Source organism: Oryza brachyantha, chromosome 1 (genome assembly GCF_000231095.2).
Source record: "Oryza brachyantha chromosome 1, ObraRS2, whole genome shotgun sequence".
NCBI lineage: Eukaryota > Viridiplantae > Streptophyta > Magnoliopsida > Poales > Poaceae > Oryza > Oryza brachyantha.
Genome location: NC_023163.2, coordinates 33,540,859 through 33,554,891, shown reverse-complemented (window position 1 = coordinate 33,554,891; position 14,033 = coordinate 33,540,859). Strand labels below are relative to the sequence as shown.

General features: G+C 40.7%; 2 protein-coding genes across 3 annotated transcripts; one reads left to right on the top strand and one right to left on the bottom strand.

Moving 5' to 3' along the window:
- Nucleotides 1-2,279: 2,279 nt before the first annotated feature.
- Nucleotides 2,280-3,919, bottom strand: LOC102708026. 2 transcript variants are annotated; one of them, XM_015840928.1, is made up of 3 exons: nt 2,766-3,919; nt 2,584-2,697; nt 2,280-2,500 (listed from the first exon to the last, which is right to left on the bottom strand). In XM_015840928.1, exons 1-3 carry the CDS (start codon nt 3,869-3,871, stop codon nt 2,368-2,370), a joined length of 1,353 nt encoding a protein of 450 aa, XP_015696414.1. In that variant the 5' UTR covers nt 3,872-3,919; the 3' UTR covers nt 2,280-2,367. The 2 variants fall into 2 exon arrangements, with proteins under 2 accessions (XP_015696414.1, XP_015696419.1); XM_015840933.1 differs by having other exon boundaries at nt 2,600-2,697.
- Nucleotides 3,920-6,372: 2,453 nt separating this feature from the next.
- Nucleotides 6,373-12,876, top strand: LOC102707741 (probable NEDD8-conjugating enzyme Ubc12-like). The gene is made up of 7 exons (XM_040524056.1): nt 6,373-6,381; nt 6,995-7,084; nt 7,339-7,369; nt 8,642-8,750; nt 11,427-11,473; nt 11,590-11,661; nt 12,819-12,876. The coding sequence occupies exons 2-7, from the start codon at nt 7,013-7,015 to the stop codon at nt 12,827-12,829; spliced, it is 342 nt and encodes a 113-aa protein (XP_040379990.1). The 5' UTR covers nt 6,373-6,381; nt 6,995-7,012; the 3' UTR covers nt 12,830-12,876.
- Nucleotides 12,877-14,033: the final 1,157 nt, after the last annotated feature.

Here is a 14,033-nt window from a genome sequence, read left to right as displayed (position 1 = left end):
AACCCGAAACCCGAAACCCGAAACCCGAAACCCGAAACCGAAAACCCGAGAACCCGAACCCGAACCCGAAACCCGAAACCGAACCAAAACCCGAACCCGAAACCCGAAACCCGAAACCCGAAAACCCGAAACCCGAAACCGAAAACCCGAAACCCGAAAACCGAAACCCGAAACCCGAACCCGAAAACGAAACCCGAAACCCGAAAGAACCCGAAACCCGAAACCCGAAACCCCGAAACCCCGAACCCGAAACCCGAACCGAAACCGCCGAAACCCGAACCCGAAACCCGAAACCCGGAATCCCGAACCCCGAAACCCGAAACCCGAAACCCGAAACCCGGAAACCCGAAACCCGAAACCCGAAACCCGAAACCCGAAACCCGAAACCCTGAAACCCGAAACCCGAAACCCGAAACCCTAACCCGAAACCCGAAACCCGAAACCCGAAACCCGAAACCCGAAACCCTAAAACCCGAACCCGAAACCCGAAACCCTAAACCCGAAACCCTAACCCTAAACCCTAAACCCTAAACCCTAAACCCTAAACCCTAAACCCCAAACCCCAAACCCTAATCCCTAAACCCTAAACCCTAAACCCTAAAACCCAAACCCTAATCCCTAAACCCCAAACCCTAATCCCTAAACCCTAAACCCTAAACCCTAAACCCTAAAACCCTAAACACTTATCCCGCTGAATATTATAATGTACCTTAATATTATTATGTTAAGAAGGTAGTGAACATCTGATGAGATGAACTAGGAAACCATCAGAAATATCCATGTCCATTCTAAGTTGTTTAGCCATATCGGTCATAGACATTATATGTTCTCTCACACCACTTTCACCATCATAGAGGGATGCGCGCAAGTTCATCACAAGGTTACTTGCATAAGCATTGGAGAAGTAACTCTATTCTACATTAGCCAAATAATCCTTAGCAATTCCAACATGAGGAATGCCAACTCTCATGCCAGGAGTTTTTAATGAGCATTAAGCCCATGTGATTTTCTTCTTCGCATATTCCTATCCTTTCCTCATGTGCCCTCTTAACATTAGGAGGTGCATCATCATGGGAAGCAATGTCGTATTTGAGAAGCCCGAGTAACTTGCATATGTTCTTTCCATGCATGGAAATTTGTGCCATTAAGTAGTTCAATGTACTTTATTTGAGCACTATCATTATTCACGTGACATTAGTAAACTGTAATAAATGTGTATATTCAACCCTATATTGGTTTGTTAATCATCCACATAAACATAATATGTTAACTCAGAATATAAATTAAAACCAACATTATTATCTTTAAAACAATAATAAATATGTATAATTAACCCTACGATGGTCTGTTAATCATCCACATAAGAGTTTTTTGACTATTTGACACTATTTTCGGTGGGCTTCGCCAATTTGACATCTTTTTCGTGGGTTTCGTCAAATTAACACTTACCTCGTTAGCACTTTGATATTCTGACCTTATTAATATTTTCACTCCTTTTTCTTTTATTTTTCTCATTCTATATATAAAATATGACTGATTTGGCCCTTTGGCCACAAGACCAATCTATTTGTTCAGTGATCTAGGTCCAGCAAACAGAAAGACGTAGCTGACCCAGGAGCTAAGTGCCTGACGTCGGCCGCATAATCGCCATTCTCATGCACGCCATTTTTGTCCGTCGTTGATCTTGCCCAGGCCCCATCTTCCCTGTCAATGTTATTAAGTCGAGTGTTGACGAGGTGGTCTGCATGATCCATTTTGTCGTTGTCCCTGTCTTTCGGGACGAGTATGGCAACGCAGCCTCCATGCCCGCAAGATGTTCGATAAAATGTCTTCTTGAGCTGGCCGTGCATGTCAGCCTAGCATTAGTTTGTGTATTGATGCTTGTATAGATCACTGAATCAGTTTTTGACTTTAGTATGCTGGGATTGCGATGGGATTGAGGCATGGAAAAAAATACCTCTTTATTATGCAGCTAGTTTTCTCTGGTGTTGTGGTAGTTATAGTCTTGTAAAATGTAAAATGTCATATGCAATGGGTGTAATTTTGACAAATATATGCCAATAAAATGTCCTAGGATTAAGATAGCATCCTGATGGTACTTTTGTGTGATAGTGTGGTACTGATGGGTGAAATATTGTCAATGAAATCCAGGATTTTGAGATACAAATATGCACATGACTGAGTGAAGATCAAAACTTGAATTAATATAATTGAATTTTCATCTCATAATATATAACATAGCATGTCACATACTTATTTTATGAACAAGAAAAATAACATTGTTTGATTGAAGCACTAGGCCAACTAGTGCATCTCACAAAAAGTTAACAACCATAACCAATTGGTGCACCAAAAAAAACCGATGCTTCAGTCAATTTGTAGCTTTCTTTTTGGAGTCAACTTTTTGCTTAGAGCAGTTGGAACAGAAGTTCTTATCTCCAGTAGAGTGGACATGTGTGATTGGGAAGAAGTACCTTCTCCCAGCAAGAACGCGAGCCGACTGTGAACAATCAAAATGCCAATTCAAATTGGTCAATTATTTTTATCACATGGTGAAATATACAATGGGTCATGCTTGTTTACCTCCTGGTCACAATACCTGGACTATTTTGTAATATTTCTTCTCTAGCTGATCTTTCAGGTGTGCTAGCTTCATGTGGCCAATTTTTGGTGGTGTTCTTTCTTGGCTTCCTCAGCCTATAAATACAGAAAATAAGCAATTATCAGTTAGCAAACAAATTACATGACCAAGACAAATGAGGTACCTTTTTCTAGTTCCATTCAATGGACACTTATAGCTGGTTTTCCTATGACCTTTTAGACCATGGTTAGGACATGTTACTGGACCTCTGACCATTTTCTTCCCATCATTCTTTGCAGCCGCAGCCTTGCCCCTAGACAATTCCCCAGAGTTGCCACCGGCTTCAAGACATCCTTTTATCCTATTCTTCCTTTGTCTACCAACGTTCCTTTTCCCAAGTGGTGCCTTCAAACAAAATGGCACCTCCACCTCTGACCATTGTGATTTATCTGTCATTGGCTCAATCAATCTACAATATGCTGCCTTAAATTTTTCAACTGAGTAGCACTCATCCACAAAATCACATACATCAACATTTCTTTGTGTTGTTATAAAGGCCAACGCATGTTGGCATGGCTTACTAGTGTGCTGCCACTCACAACAAGTGCATGTGTGTCGGTGTAGTTCAACTCTGTGTCTAGCATGACCTGTGCTGTTGTCCCAAACTTCTGTACTCCAATCACCCGCCGGCACCACTTTCAAGTGTCCTAACCCTCTTGTAGCTGCCTTTAGTTGTAGTTTCACAGCTGGTAAGATCCTCCCTTGTAGCCTTTCCCCAATTCTTCTTCTCCTCCTCCATAGAACCATGATCATCTCTCTCAGCTTATCAGCTAGATCAACAACAGGCAGATCCTTTATGTCTTTAATCCAATTGTTAAAAACTTCTGCTACATTATTAGTAATATAGTCACACTTGATGGCTGGATTGAATGAGCACCTCATCCATTTTAGATTGTGGTAATCCCTCAGCCAATTCCACACTTCAGGTGCATCTTTAAAAATTGTTGTCATGTGTTCCTTGAACACTTCTGTCCTATATGTTCGTGCTGCAGGATACATCTTCCCAAAACCATGAAACCTTTTAATGAAGTTTTGCATAAGATGAAAAAAGCACTCTCTCTGTTCAGCTCCGTTAAACACATTCCTCACTGATTTCTCCAATCCTTTACAGGCATCTGTACATACTGCAAGGGGTTTAGGCTCTCTTATGGCCTTCCTAAGCTGAGTCATAAACCAAGTCCAATTGTCTTCGGTTTCAGAATTTATAAATCCAAAAGCAAGTGGATACATCCAATTGTGGCCATCAACTACAGTAGCTGTAGCTTAATGACCATTCCATCTTCCATTAAGTGCAGTTGAATCTATACTAAGATATGACCTGCATCCCTCCAAAAATCCTTCGATGCATGGCTGAAGTGCACAAAAAAACGAAGAAAATGCACCTTGCCATCACGTTCTTCTACATCTATCTCCACGACGCTTCTCGGTGACACCTTCAAAACTTCTGCTTTCCATCTGTACAGCATTTCAAAGCTCTCCTCCCAACCACCATACAACTCTTTCAGTGCTCTCTCTCTACCTTTCCAAACAGTGTCATATCCAATTGTTACTTTGTAATCATCTTGTAACTTAGTCTGTAACTATTTAGCACCCATAGTGTTGTTGTCTCTAAGAATATTCACAGCCTTATCAGCAACCCATGCCTGATTTGGTGTGATAGTTTTCACTCTGCTAGACGAATTGTACTCATGCTTATCAACTAAAAGTGTAACCTGCATAAATAAAAATGATGCTAGTAAGTAAGTTTGGGGAAATGTATACAAGTGTAAGTTAGTTCACAAGATAAACACATTAGAATATTTATGGTACTTAGTTCACCTTTATAGTTCTCATATCATCTTGCCTATGTGCAACAATCCTCCATGGGCAATCTTCACCTTTGCAAAACCCTCTAAACAAACTTCTCAGTACCTAATTCAAATTCTTTATTAATGGCAAATTGCCTAACAGCCAATCTAAATATTTCCATTGATGGATATAATGTTTCAACATCCATCTTAGGGGTTTCCTTATCATAGCATATCATGAGCTCATCTAGCGCGGCATCACTAACTGAATAGCAACCCCTTCCAGATCATCATCCACATTCGTTGCACCACTTGGTTGTGCTGCGCGTGCCTTTGTTATTTTTGTAGCCTCTTGTTCATCTTTTTTTGCCCTTTCATCTTCATCTCTCAAGCCCAAAACCACATACAATTGATCCTCACTCATGAATTCTATCCTCCCTTCCTCATCTTGTGTCTCCAAAATTTGTAAGTTATCCCAATCAATTTCTGGAGCAGAAGTTGTAGGTTTCACAACAGAACCATGCTCAAGTGGCATTTCAGCACAAATTATATTGCTCGTCATTCCACTAAACATGAGTGTTGGATCAAGCCTACAGAAAAAGTTAGGATATATGAATGAACAAATCAAGGAAATATGAAAGAACAAATTAAATTTAGGGTTAGTGTTACCATAACACCCTATTTGTCTCACAACGTTAAACACAATTTAAGATTGAGATAAGTACCAGCTAGAGATGACTTTTGGGTCAGGTTCCATGCCGTCGGGAACTATTGCCTCATTGATTTGCTCCCCAAATTCTCACTGCTTCCTCATCGCAAGGATCAATTCAGGCTTCAAATCCATTAAGCAAACATGAGAAATTTTTGAATGATTGCAAAACGAGATAGAAAAATGGATCCATGGGTGATTACTTACCTGTGTTGGCCACCGATCCAGAGCAGATCGATCATGCAGCGATGACCGCTGCAATGTCGTACTGTTGAGACCTGGTTCAATCAAAACATGGAAAGGGATACAGTGGAATATGCTAAGGGCAAATCAGTCATATTTTATATATAGAATGAGAAAAATAAAAGAAAAAGGAGTGAAAATGTTAATAAGGTCAGAATGTCGAAGTGTCAACGAGGTAAATGTTAATTCGACGAAGCCCACGGAAAGGATGTCAAATCGGTGAAGCCCACCGAAAAGTGTGTCAAATAATCAAAAAACTCATCCACATAAATGACTTTAAACTCATTAAAATGCATTAGGTAAACTGAAAAACAGTAATTTGGGCTGGCCAGATGAACACAGCTTGCCCATTATAGCGCGCGGAGGCGCGCGCGGCCCAGCAACAGCATTGAGTGCAGCCCGCCCATTAGTAGACGCTGGATCCGAGGCCTATAACATCCTGGGCCCATTAGCGTGAACGCCGTCGGATCATGATCGACAGCTTGGATTAATTTTGCCGGAATAAAACATGAGCCGATCAAAGCCCTAGCTCATTCTCTCCCCTTCCTCCCGATTTTACAGGCGTGAAAGGCGGTGCCGGCGAGGTCGAGCCCAAGCCAGGCTCGGCGGCGGAACTGAGGCCGCAGCCATGCGTGCCGGCGCGACCCGACCTCGGCTGCGGGCGGCGGGGCGTGCGTCCGTGAGGGCGGCTGGAAGCCGGCGACGCCAAGAGATGGCAGCGGCGGCGCAGCCCGGGCCGGACCAGCGGCTGATGGCGCCGGCGAGGTCGAGCCGAGGCCTGGGTGCCGGAGCCAAGGTCTCGCGGTGGCAGAAGCTGAGGCCGGCGGCGTGGCGGCTGTCTGTGACCGGCGCGACGGCAGGGCCGGGTGCGGCGGCGGGTCCGGTAGCAGATTTCTCCTACTGTCCCGTTTCCTCGTCTTGTCTCCTCCTGACTTCGCCCGCCGCCTCCGCCTGCGCCGATCTCCCGCGTGCAGGGGGGCCGTCGTCCTGCATACTCAACGGTGAGCACCCATCCATTCATCCATCCATCCGTTGCGCAGCTACATCCTCTTTCTCTCTTTTCATTCTCTCGTGGAATTTGCATCACAAACCCTAGATGGGTTCTCTTCTGGATCTGGCTTAATTTGTCTCAATAATAACCTTAAGGGAGACTAATAACAGGTTATTTTTTGTTCGCAAAAGGTTTAGGTTTGGGGGAACCCCCATGTCCCACCTTAGATCTGCCCCTGGTTATTGTTTTTGCCGTGTCCCACATAATAAGCATATAACTGTCGGTTCTTACATCCGAGTACCATCCAATCTCTCATATTTGCTAGTCCTTGCATATGGTCTAATATGCAAGTATTATGTAAATGCATGTGTATTGTGTTCTTTTTTATTCGTCCCTTGGGAGTTTACAAGATTGTCCATCTGAAAATGTAAAAACATTTTAAGGAAAGAAACAATAAGATGATGGTTCTGCACACAGGAAATTATGCGGCTGCAAACACCAAAATGTGTACATTCACTCCTAAGTAATACAAAAATATTACCAGGTCTACCGCACATGACAAAATGGAGAACACCATCATTATGTGTTGTATCTGTTTCCAATGTGCTTACATTCCAACACAGCTGAAACTAACAAGAAGCATGCGGCAGGTTACATCCAAAAACCCCCCGAATGAAACACCTCCTAAGTTTAGCCAAGCTACTTTGTTACTGGTTAGTGCATATTGTTTTTTGAAATTTTGGACCTTCCTATTAGTTTTCCTGTCTCCAATGTCGAAATCCTTTCTGGCAGTTCCATTTTTTGCACTTTAAGTTCTAACTGTTCAACTAAAATAAGGTAGACATCACAGATGCAGCAGTGCAATTAGTTATATTTTTCTTTTGTTGTTCTATCAGTTGATGGTGTTTTTCTCTGATTTAGTTCTTTTCCCTTTTTCTTTTCTGCTGGAAACGCTCATGTAAAAAAGCAATCAGCTGGAGAACTCCGTCTTCACAAAGGTGCATTGAATTATAAATGACTGTCAGTACTTCTTTTTCTGGTCATAAAAACATGTTGTCTGTAGATATACAGAGTCTTCACAGTGCAATTTTTATATCTAATTTGTTTTGTAATGAATTTGCAAAGCATGATAAATTACAATGTTATGAACATACTTTTAATACTAATCTACACATTGTTATTGTTATGTATCTGACATAAATATTTGCAAAATGAATTTATTTCTGTAACCAAAGGATTTACCCTTTTTGAATTTTATTTCAAAATTTGGTGAGCTAGAGATACAAATACTCAACTTTTAAAAATTTAACCAAGTCTCAGAGCTCATGTAACTGTTTTGGGAAATGAAAATGTTCCTTTCACACCACAAATACGCTGCTTCTTATTTGAAAATTTTAACCAAGTTGTTAGCGATCTCTTTATTTTCAAGTTGAGCATGATCAGTACTCCCTCCATCCCAAATGTATTTGTAGTATGTTTAGCTACATTTTCAAGTTGAGCACGAATAGCTACATTTTGGACGAAGGAAGTAGTATGTTTCATGTGGGGCAGTCCTGCCACTGTTGCCAAGGGAGGATTTAACAGCACCCCAGAACACATGCCAGATGTGGAAAGTAGCTCACTTCTCTTCTCTTTCCTCTGTTTCTCTTGTTATTTGTTCTCTGTCCTGATTTAGAGGACATCTTGCAAAGTTATGGTGGCAGGTTGACAGCTATTCCGATGTAGTATTAACTTGTGGCACTTAGGCTAGGTGTATGGTATCTCATTTTAGTAATATATTCCATGGCCTGCACTGTCTGTGCCATGCTGTCCAGTTGCTAAAGAATATGTGAAAGCAATTCTTCCAGCCATGCACTGTGACCAAACCATGAATTGATGGACCATCTGACTTGGAGTGCTTTGAAAGGCTTTTCTTGAGGCCAAGAACTGGACAGACTAAGTCACAAGTTCATCTGTGCATGTGCAATATCTGTCAACACTATTTACTTGAGTAGTGATTTGTAGGGATCTGTGCAAGAAAATTACAGGGGTTGCTGTTTTTGTATGCAACTAGTTGGGCCAAATTGGACTTATGAAGTTCTCTTCTTTCTTTATTTTTGTACCATCAAGCTTGTACCATTTATCCACATGATCGACATGGATTGGGTTTTTGATGTAAATAAATTTAGATTTTGATAATCCAGTCTTGTATTTTGATTATCATAAATTTCTCCTTATTACAACTTTATCATGCCATAAATTATTTATGACTTCTATATGATACTGTGCAGATATTAGTGAGCTAAACCTACCCAAGAGCACATCAATTTCTTTTCCCAACGGCAAGGATGATCTGATGAATTTTGAGATCTTCGTCCGACCTGATGAAGGATATCACCTGTAAGTAGAATGATTAATGTTTACTTTGTGTTTTTTATGTTTTCTGCACTACCAAACAGGTTTATGTTCATTACTATTGTAGTTTTGAAAGATTATATGTCATGTTAAAAAAACATTGACAGTTTTTTCAGAACTGTTTATGGCAAAAGGAGGTTAACATAACCATAAGCTAGAATGGATATCCATTTTCCTACTGTCTGTTGGCTAGGTGATAGGCATGCCACCACTTCTTGTGGATACTTTTGCTTTGACATAAGCTTAATCACATCTTACAATCGACTTGTGTAAGCCTTTAAAAAGCCAGCCACCTAGGCTGGTAGCACCTTCCAGCCTTGCTGATTCATCCCACATAGATGGCTGACTATCCTTGTCTAGGCTCGCACTGATAATGCATTTGTGTTTTTTTTTTGTGTGTGAGAAATGTCAATACTACATACCGTAGTCCTACTACTGTTCTATCAATACTGAGTTCTTTTTTCTTTTTAGAGGTGGCACTTTTGTCTTTACTTTTCAAGTATCCCTATTCCCCTTATCCTCATGAGCCTCCAAAGGTCAAGTGCAATACAAAGGTATAAGATATAACTATCTATGCTATATTTTCTTCCTGGTGAATTGTGTGTTTCTGCCTCTTAACTAATTTCTATGCATTGTAACTTGCATTTAGGTATACCATCCAAATATTGACTTGGAAGGAAATGTATGTATAACATTGGGGTTTCTTAAGTCAATTTAATCTGTATAACATTAGGGTTTCTTAAGTCCTTAATCTCTGAACCCCTTCTCTCAAATTCGGATGAAACCATGAGTCAAACTAACTTGCCTAGCTTGAACGTAATTTTGAGTCTTATCCTAACAAACAGAAACATAAACCCTAAAATTTGAACACAAGCTGAGGCCAGATTAATCTATAATACGGCTTGTGATGGAAACATCCAAAGCCCTAAGAAGGCTCTGATACCACAATGTTCTTAGGATACCACAATGTAGGAAATAATTCTGAAATAATACCTAATCTAATCTTAGGCTATGCATGATCACTTAATCTTATGTGGAATTAAATGAAACTGACTAGTGGAACTCGATGAAGCCATTATCTATCTACCCTATAGTGCACCAACTGAGGTCCTCACTCCTCACTTCTACATCCTCAAATCCAACGGCTCATCTCGGTCAATCTACGAATCTACGGTTGAGATTATCGGCGCTACCGCTCACCCTACCACCTCTACAGCGCCGCCACCTCTCCACCGCACCGCTTCCGCCTCTTTACAACCAACGTTGCTGCCCCTCCGCCTATGCACGTCCAACGCCGCCGCCCTCCACCACGCCGCCCATGCATGTCCACCGCGACGCCTCCGCCTCTCCGAGACACGCCGCGAACAAGGCTGCCTCCGAGCTCTCCGCTCTGACGGCAAGCTCTTCCACGTCGCCGACCACGCCGGGGTCGTGCTTGCACCGGCGTCCTGTCCTGGTTCCTCCGCTTCGAGTGCATCAACCACGCGTTTGTCTACGACGTGCTCCTCCCTGTCTCCAGGCTTGTTCTCCGCCTGTCCGTCTCGGTGCCCATCCCCCCTTTCCTCTCCCTACTTGATCTCTTCAATTGCGGTTGGTCCTTCTGCTGGTTTGCTTGATCTGCTTGTATACGTATGGTTTCGAGGTAGGGGGATCAGATCTGAAGCGCAAGCTGAGATTTCGTGCTTAGGGAGGTTTCCTCCGGGATTTGCATGTTGATTAGGGTTACGATGGTTTGCTATCGCTTGGAGCCTGCATCGATGATCAACATCTGATTTCTTTGGGTGTGGAAGGTGCTTCTGTTCCTTAACCTGTTGTTTTCAGCTGCTTTCTGTTGGGGAGTTACATTTTAGTCAACTTGATGGGATTTTTTGGGCACGTATGGTTCCTCTGCTGATATAACATGCATGCTCAACCTCTTTTTAGTTGCCAAGTAATGATTTTAGTTGTTAAGTTTTGATTTTGTCGGTTGTACAGTTGCATCCTGCCAAGAGCATATAGGTGGTCTCAGTGAGTGCTTACCATCAAGGCAGCCACCAAAGGAACAGCACATGTGTCTGCTTCATTGATTGCTACTGTTAACGTGTATAAGCTATAGGAAACCCTACAAATTATGATGCTACTCTAGATGTTCCAACTGATGCCTATATAGTATTTCGGTATTTGTGGTTGAGCAAATATGACAACTGCAATATAAGAATTTTTTTTAAAGATTCATACTTTGTGTATTACAGATCATTATACTGTCATCGATGGTCAAGAGTCTATTTGCTTTTCGCAAATACATGTGCATCAGGCTATTAACTTTTAGATGCTTGGTTGGTTTTGGAAGTCTTTGTTCTTAAACAAGCTTAATATGCTCGTGTTTTGCGAGTGTGATCTTCCTGTTAGTTTCTTAGTGTGTTATACTATTTCATTTTATCTTGATAAGAATTGCAAGACTCAACTATTCTAACCAGTGTTCTTCCCATTAGTTTCTTAGTGTGTTATACACTTGTATTGGCTTGAGCACAGTTTCTGCAATGAACAAAAAAATTTGCCTTATTATTTATTATTGCAACATCATTAAACTGCAACCTTGCATTCAGATCAACAGCAAGGTTTTATGTTCTGATGTAATAATTTTCGAACTGTCTCAGGTTTGACCTTTGGTTTGCATATCAGGCTTAACTTCAGTTTTTGCCCTTCGGAGCCTTGGAGGCTGCATACAGGTTGAAAGCTTTTGCTTCCTATTTTTGCTACAGTGTATTCCAGTAACTGCAAGCTGCATGCAGATCAACAGAAAGGTTTTATGTTCCGATGTAATAATTTTCAAACTTTGTCTCAGGTGTGACCTTTGGTTTGCATATCAGGCTTAACTTCAGTTTTTACCCTTTGGAGCCTTGGAGGCCGCATACAGGTTCAAAGCTTTTGCTTCCTATTTTTGCTACAGTGTATTGCAGTAACTGCAAGCTGCACGTTAAATTTTGCTTCCTATTTTTCCTACAATGTATTCATTTGTTTTTGAATGGGCTGAAAGGTGTTTCTTGGAAAAATTTTGGAAGATATGTTTCCATCTAAGCTTAGAGAAGAATTAAAACTCCATCGTTTGTATAATAAAAGTGCTCCGTAAAAGAAAAGTCTCTTGGTCATCAGAAATCACTATTTTGGCACCTTTTGTATGTTTATAATTGATTTTGTGCTGCCTGCTATTTTGCCTTGTTAGTATTACACAATTAATATTCCCATGAGCTTGCAAATTACTATTTTTGAGCCGGGGAGAGGGGAGGCCCGGGACTCGGTCACTCGGACAGCCTGGCCAAGGACCGGGGTAGAGGAGGCCAGGGCCGGGGACCCGGGGAGGCAGGGGGAGTTTTTGTGCTTGCCTTTTCTGGTTTAAATTGTGAGTGTGGAGTACTATTTTGGTTTATGGGCTGAGCATTGTATTCCGTATGCCTTTTATTTTCATTCTGTTTTGTACACGGAGCAACCTGTATCTTGCAGTAACTCTTGTATAAAGAGGTTAAATCATATATGTAGGAACATAAAGCTCAACCTATCTGGGTCGGGTCAGTCGTCTATTTACAAGTGGACTGGAGCCTAAATATTGTGTAGAGCTAGATAGGTGAGCAGCAAAAGACTTAGAAATTAGAAATTATATACACTTGACATGATGTAATACGCATGACCTGCAACTCTACTAGAAATTGTAGATGATATATCACAGCTTGAAGTACAAGATGTGTTTGACCAACATAATTCAGAAGTATCACAATATAGCATATACTGCTGTTACGCATACTAGCAATATACCCGTGCATTACAACATGTCTATCTGCACATGCCAATATAGAAAAGAAATGATCAACATAATTGATGGTGTACTACATAGACCAATACAGAATAAATGATTTTATTAAAGAAACTAGATTGATTGTGTTGCTTCCAGTTTGTTGGGCAATCTTTGTGATGTTGGTATATTCCAAATGTTAACTAAGCTGTCCTGTTACTGATAAAGGAATTAGATTACGTTTACTGTTCTTCTGTTGTTACTAAGATTACCCTGTTTACATGCAGGCATCTCTTGATTGTACCAGTCTTGGCCACTTGAAGGGCAGTTGCTTCTTTGACAGTAGAAAAAGTGCTTTCATTTGTCAATGGGATTTAAGGTATGATACTTCTATCTGCCATTCAGTACAATATGCATTTTGCTATTGTAAAGTGTTGTATTTTGCTGAGTGGATCTGAACTGCCATTTACAATTAATTTGTGTACCTAATTTATGATCAACAACAGTCAAATGCAATATTCAGCTTATCACATCGAAATGGGATCACACAGTGGCATATTTTGTTATCATCTTCTCCTGATAACCCTCCATTTTTACACAAGTAATTGAACTATTTGGTAGAGGCGGTAGTTAGAGATCCACTAATATTGGACCATTTAATCAATTGATTTACAAAGTATGTTATAGTCAAATTTGTCAAGATCCAGTAATATAGTGCATGTGAATTTGGACCATTTTAGCAGTTGATTTACAAAGTATGCTATAGGCAAATTTGTCAAGATCCACTAATATAGTGAAGGAATAAGTCTTGGTTGTTTGGTATTGGTCTTGTGGTGTCCTTCCCTTGCTTTTCAGCTTTCAGTTTTTCTAGGACAACATCTAGGACAGAGGTTGTCAGGATCCTCTAGGATAGGTTGTTAGAATGCTCTAGGACAGCATCCTTTAGACTAGAATGCAGCTATAAATATGTATCCAACCTCCCCTCGGGAAGGCATGACATTTCGTGATAAGTGAACAGAAAATTGCCCCAAGTTTGAATGCCATCCTCTCATCAATGAGGGTAACAATTGAGATACTAAAATATAGTGCATGTGAATGTGGACCATTTTATGAGTTGATTTACAAAGAATGCTATAGTTAAATTTGTCAGGATCCTACAAAATGATGTATCTATTGCTGCGTAGGACCTAACTTTTTCATTTGAAAGACAAACAAAGATATCAGGGGGCTTTATCTATGAGCTGGTGAATAACCTAACACATCCTCACTGGTTGGATCTAGGTCTTTCTTAGGTTAGTATTTTTTCTTTTTTTTTTCAAAAACGATAGCATATTGGAGTAAACTTAAAAAGATAATTAGCAGTTAGACAACAGAAATAGCAGGGTGGCACAAACTGAAAAGTAAAATTGATTACAGAAAGAAAATGATATTGGCAATAGCAGTTAGTTGATTATTATTGCAGTAATAAACAAGTTCATTAGAATCGTTAGTTCTTTCTAAGA

Coding starts and splice junctions, on each gene's coding strand:
- LOC102708026 (XM_015840928.1), bottom strand. CDS start 3,871: ATGTATCCACTTGCTTTTGGATTTATAAATTCTGAAACCGAAGACAAT. Junction 2,698..2,765: donor TTGAATGGAACTAGAAAAAG/GTACCTCATTTG, acceptor CTGTATTTATAG/GCTGAGGAAGCCAAGAAAGA. Junction 2,501..2,583: donor CCAGGTATTGTGACCAGGAG/GTAAACAAGCAT, acceptor GATTGTTCACAG/TCGGCTCGCGTTCTTGCTGG.
- LOC102707741 (XM_040524056.1), top strand. CDS start 7,013: ATGCGGCAGGTTACATCCAAAAACCCCCCGAATGAAACACCTCCTAAG. Junction 7,085..7,338: donor GCCAAGCTACTTTGTTACTG/GTTAGTGCATAT, acceptor CATGTAAAAAAG/CAATCAGCTGGAGAACTCCG. Junction 11,474..11,589: donor GCCTTGGAGGCTGCATACAG/GTTGAAAGCTTT, acceptor ACTTTGTCTCAG/GTGTGACCTTTGGTTTGCAT.